At 32.5% G+C, this 6,000-nt stretch overlaps 1 protein-coding gene across 4 annotated transcripts in view; it reads left to right on the forward strand.

Annotated features, from left to right (window-relative positions):
• The window catches only part of LOC113796360 (latrophilin Cirl-like), a 42,692-nt gene extending 36,692 nt beyond the window's left edge, over nt 1-6,000 (forward strand). For 3 of the 4 annotated variants that reach the window (XM_075822791.1, XM_075822794.1, XM_075822793.1), the window contains 9 exons: nt 99-315; nt 462-634; nt 1,057-2,174; nt 2,240-2,426; nt 2,491-3,191; nt 3,254-3,357; nt 3,415-4,029; nt 4,103-5,115; nt 5,188-6,000. In XM_075822791.1, the coding sequence (XP_075678906.1) occupies nt 99-315; nt 462-634; nt 1,057-2,174; nt 2,240-2,426; nt 2,491-3,191; nt 3,254-3,357; nt 3,415-4,029; nt 4,103-5,115; nt 5,188-5,591 (4,532 nt within the window). In that variant the 3' untranslated portion in view covers nt 5,592-6,000. Of the gene's footprint in view, nt 1-98; nt 316-461; nt 635-823; nt 931-1,056; nt 2,175-2,239; nt 2,427-2,490; nt 3,192-3,253; nt 3,358-3,414; nt 4,030-4,102; nt 5,116-5,187 lie in introns of all 4 variants that reach the window. The other variant, XM_075822792.1, reaches the window with a different exon arrangement.

A 6,000-nucleotide genomic window follows, 5' to 3' on the forward strand; every position in this document is an offset into this window, starting at 1 on the left:
TTTTTCTTTTTGAAGAAAAATCTAATTAATTCAGAATTTTTTCCTTTTTTAAAAACGACAACAATTTAATGAACTTGTTTTTATCTTTTATCCTACAGAATGGTCATCATCGACAACATTACGACGACCAAGATATCATACATTGTATGCATGCGAAGGAAATTCATTAGAAATACAATGTGATGAAGGTACACATATCAATTTGATACGTGCAAATTTTGGCCGATTTTCCATCTCGGTTTGTAATGAACAAGGAAATGTTGATTGGAGTGTTAATTGTATGGCACATCGTTCATTTAGAGTTATACAAGAAAGGTATGTTGTTTATTTATTTAATTTCAAACTTTATTCAATCACACAAACATCATATACAAATATTCAAAAAAAATTTGATTGAATTTATGCAAAATATAATTACAATTTATTGATTTTCTCGGAAAATGAAATGTAAATTCGTTTAGATGTGCTGGTCGTTCGCGTTGTAGAATCGAAGCAACTGTATCAACATTCAATGAGGACGCCTGTCCTCGTGTACATAAATATTTAGAAGTACATTTTAATTGTACAAAACCAGGATCATTATTAACAAATAATATCCAACAACATTTAGTCAATCAAACCAATAATGATTTCGGTAAGCAAATTTTTCGTGCAGACTTTTCTAATTTGTTTTTGTCTTTTCTTTTCTCTTTTCTTCTATTATAACTTGCTTGAAAACGAAACTCGCTTAAATTCTTCAATTCACTGCTCTTCTCTTAAATGTTAACTCTAACCACCAACTTAATCAATAACATTTTAACAAATCTAACTGAACTAATTAAAGCTGTGGCTCTAAAAACTATTGTAAATTGCCTGCATCAACCACAATGTTTGACGATCCTTGTCCCGGTACATTAAAATATCTGGAAGCTCATTATCAATGTGTTAAAGGTATTAACATTCACATCTTTTCCCATCTTTTTCTGTTTCCATTTCTTTTAATTTCCACTTTTCACTTTTTTGACAATGTTATTCCAATATTAATCGAAATGACTTTTCAATTCTTTTACCAATCAGACAATCATAGTGACGGAAATTTCAGTCATCATGTTGATGATGATTATGATAACAATCAAGCTTCTAATCATCATCATAATGGCCATCATAATCATCATCATCAAGTATCATTTCCACCGGTTGTATTGTTTCCAGAACCACCAATGCAACCATCAAACGGAATCGGATCATCAACAGCATTGCCACCACATATTGATCTAACATCACAGGATATTAAAGATCAAGAAGAAGCAGTAGAAAAAGCACCATTATCAATTGTTGATGAACCTGGACCGATTCAAGTTAAACCACCAAAACCAATTGATCTATCCGAAGATTCATCATCAATGGATCAAGATGATAATAATTATGATTTACCATCATCATCAGATGATACATCCAACGATACACCATATAATCGTGCATCATCATCCAGCACCACTACTGTATCGTCGAATCCATTTGGTCATCATCATGTTAAACAACATCCATTCAATAATGCTGCTCAATATCCACAATCAGAATCATCTGAACCATCGTCTTCGTCTTTTCCATCGTTGTCCATTGGCAAACCGGTACCTACGGCTAAACCACCAAAACCGGATAATTATGATCCGCCACAATCACCATCATCATCTTATTCGGAAAATGATGATCCATCATCTTCATATACATCACAACCGGATGATGTTCTATTGGTACCGGTTCCAGTACCAGTACCTTCAATCGATTTAGTTTATGATTATTGTCGGCCAATGTATGCCAAAAATCTTAATTGGAATTGGACAATGGCCGGTAATGTACTGCGACAAGCATGTCCAATTGGTGCACGTGGTATTGCACGTTGGTCATGCATAATTGACAATGGTGAACCAACATGGACACCACATCTGCCGGATATGTCAAATTGTTCATCACTATGGATTGCTCATCTTTTGGATCGTCTCCGTTCGCAAGAATCGATATTTTCATTAGCCGAAGAATTAGCTAAACAAGCTAAAGGAAAAATTCTATATAGTGGTGATTTGATTAGTGCTGCCGATATTATTAAACAATTGGTGATCAGATTAGAAACCAAATTAGAAGAAAGTAAAGATGATCAAGATCGACGTGCACATTTGATTAAAGAATTATTGAACGTAAGTTTCTGTTGTGTAAATCGTAATCGTTATTTATAATTGTTTTTTTTTCAAATAACATATAGTCTGTATTGAATGTTGCGAGTAATCTTTTGGAAGAAATACAAATGGAATCATGGCATGAATTGAATCCACATGATCAACGTTTAGCCATACGTACAATGATTCGTGCAATGGAACGTATTGCCGAACTGTTAGCCGATGTTCGATCGCAACCAAATTATAATTTTGTTCGTACACATAATAATATCTGTAAGTTGATTTATTTTCATCAATCTATTTTGTTCAATCAAATTAATTTTTTTCAATTTTCTAGTGGTTTCTGTTCATGTTCATTCATTAGCATCATTAGAAAATGGAATGCATCTTCCATTCGTTCTGTCACAATATGATTCGTCCGTTCCATCAATGTCCGATTCGACATCGAATGAAGTTTCAGTTCATATTCCATACGAAGTTCTGGTTCAGCAAGCTAATGATCAAGGACAAGTTAAAGTTATCTTCCTAATGTATCGAAGATTAGCGAATTTATTGAAAATTCGAACACCAACAAACAATTATCATGATTATCCAATTCATTTACAACCATATGCTTATAAACAATTTTCCGAACGCAATGATTATGAATATCCTATGTATCAATATCAACGTCATCATAATAATCACCATCATTATCCCAATAATAATGGAATGTATCGATCATCAACCCAAACGATAATCAATTCCGATATTGTTGGCCTAATTTTGGCTACAGATTTTCATGAACATTCATCATATGATCGATTACCAGTACCATTGAATGGTGGTTTGATTGAATTGACATTTCGCCATTTACAAACAGAAAATGTAACCAATGGTCGTTGTGCATATTGGGATATGAAACGTATCGATGAAGATACATTCGGTGATTGGTCAACAGCTGGTTGTGAAACAATATCCACAAATCGTACACATACTAGTTGTCGTTGTAATCATCTGACTAATTTTGCTGTTTTAATGGACATTACAAATGTACCCGTAAGTTTTTTTTTTGATTCGATTTGATCCAAGCATTGATTAATGTTGTTTGTTTCTCTTAGATGGATGCAAATGATGAATATGTTTTACGAATGATAACAAGAATCGGCTGTTCAATTTCGATTATTGCATTAGCTATAACATTGCTTACCCTATCGGTTTACAGGTATGTGTTGTATTCATTTATTGAATTGCTTCATTTATTGAATTATTTTATAAACAGAAATCTAAATTCAATTCGAAATTCAATTCATAAACATCTTTGTGCTTGTCTTTTGGTTGCCGAGGTTATATTTTTGTTGGGAATTGATGAAACACGTATCAAATTAGTTTGCGGATTGATTGCCATTGCATTACATTACTTCTTTTTGGCATCATTTTTATGGATGTTTTTCGAAGGTTTACAATTGTATACAATGTTGGTACAAGTATTCGAAAATCGTCATAATCGTATGACCATCTATTCATTGGTTGCATATGGTGCACCAGCATTATTAGTTATTGTTGCTGCATTGGTTGATCCATTATCATATGGAACTTCGCAACATTGTTGGCTAAGAACTGATAATCATTTTATTTGGAGCTTTTTGGGACCAGCATTAGCTATTCTTTTGGCTAATGCATTATTCTTAACATTGGCCATTAGTATTATCTGTAAACATTCACCAAATTCAATAATAACATCGACAACAACTAATTTTTCGACTGTTGTTCATCAAAAAAATCATAATCATCATCAACAACAGCAACAACATTTAAAAGTTTATCCATCATCAACATTGACACCATCGCCATCGTATTCAATCTCAACTGAACATAGTAAAATGCATTCAATCAAGTAAATAATTTTTTCAATTTAGATATTGATTATCGAGATATTAATCTGTTTCTTAATCTAATTTAATCTATAGAATTTGGATACGAACATCGATATCATTGTTGGTAATGTTGGGTTTAACATGGTCGATCGGTGTTTTCTATCTAGCTAGGCCAACATTTACAATGGCTTTTATATTTACCGTATTCAATTCGTTACAAGGATTATTGATATTTATTTTCTGCTGTATTCTTAATGAAAAAGTTCGCCAAGAATATCGTAATAGTTTGACACGTAGCTGTCGTCGTTGTTTCTTTTTCCGTACCATTGATCAACAATCGATGGCATTCGGAACAAAAAGTTCTTCGGATTCAACACGTTCAACATCATTGCGTGATTCTCATCATTTAATAATGAATGGTGGTTCAACACACGTAGGTCATCATTTATCACAACAACATCTTTATATGCAACAACCGGCTGCATCATTTTTAGGTTCAAGAAATGTTTCGGCTTCAGCTGCACCACGAACTTCGCTGCTATATTTAAATGAATTATTGGGAAAAACTTCAAGCAATAGCGAGACACCAACAGCCGTAGCAAATTCACCAACGACTGATCAACCATTGATTCCTACTCAAATGATTCATTCAACTCCATCGATTCATCAATTTCAAAATAATTTACAACAAATCAATCAAGACAATCAACAACAACATTTCAATCATAGTCGTCTAAGTCAAGCATTATCAAGTATCAGTCAGCTAACCAATACTATACAAGATGATACATCATCATCTGATTATGGTTGTCGTCGTTTGACACAAATGTTTGAACATATTTATGAATGTATTGATGAAGATCCTTATGTTGCTAAATTATTATTACCGGCTATTCAACGATCATTGGATAATCATCAAGCACGTGCTCATCTTTGCCAACAACAAGATGGTCATCGTAATGCTGGTCTTACACCAGCACTTTTAGCCACATTAAATCGTGCATCACAACGTAATCTATCCAATCAGATACGTTTACAGACAAATAGTAGTTACCTTTCATCCGGTAATAATCATCATCATACTATTGGTCATGGAAATATTGGTGGTAAGTTTTTTTTGTTTATTGTTTTTGGTTTAGCTAATCTAAAAAAATGTTCAATTTTCAATTTGATTAAAGGTCTTCATTTACCTGCCATTGTACGTGATAATACAGCTATGGTGAATGGAAAATCAATTCCAAATGGATCTCCAGCACAATCTCATCAACAGCAGCCACAACAACAACAGCAACAAACGGTTGCTTTATTGGATGGTGATCAAGTTCGTTGCTGTACATTGAATGATCATAAACTTTGTGATCATCAATCCGAATCAATGAATCATGTAATCAACAACAACAACAATAATAATAATAATAATTTTTTGCAACAACAACAACATTCACAGAATATTCAACAATCTCAACAGCAGCAGCAGCAACAACAACAAATGATTAATCATCAACAAATGATGAACGTTTTAAAAGGCCAAAATAACAACATGACCAATGGAAATCGTCATCATTTAGCAAGTGAATGTTGATAAGAAACAAAAACGACATTATTGTTTTTCAATTCAAAATTCAAAATGTGATCCTTTTATTACGGAAGAAGCCTGCCGTATTCTATCCGTATTTTTTTCGTGTTTGTGATATTTTCTCATCTTTAAATGTTTTTTCTTCTTCTTCATAATCAATTGTAATTCGACATAAACCCATTTTAAATTACATTTTTGTTTGTACCATACCAATTTATCTTGTAATCATTTCTTTTTTTTTGAAATTCATGTCTTCATTCTCAAACAAACAATCATCACTAAATCACCATTTCTCACACTTTTATTTGTTGGTTTGTTCTAATAATTCTTCTTTTTTTTGTGAAGTCCATTTGTATTATAAATATTCAATTGTAATTAATAAAGATTTAATTAATAAAAAATCTACATTTGTTCA

This window comes from Dermatophagoides pteronyssinus, unplaced genomic scaffold, assembly GCF_027571235.1.
Source record: "Dermatophagoides pteronyssinus isolate colony J.1.1.1.1 unplaced genomic scaffold, Derpt_VIB-CSIC_2022.12 sq0020, whole genome shotgun sequence".
NCBI lineage: Eukaryota > Metazoa > Arthropoda > Arachnida > Sarcoptiformes > Pyroglyphidae > Dermatophagoides > Dermatophagoides pteronyssinus.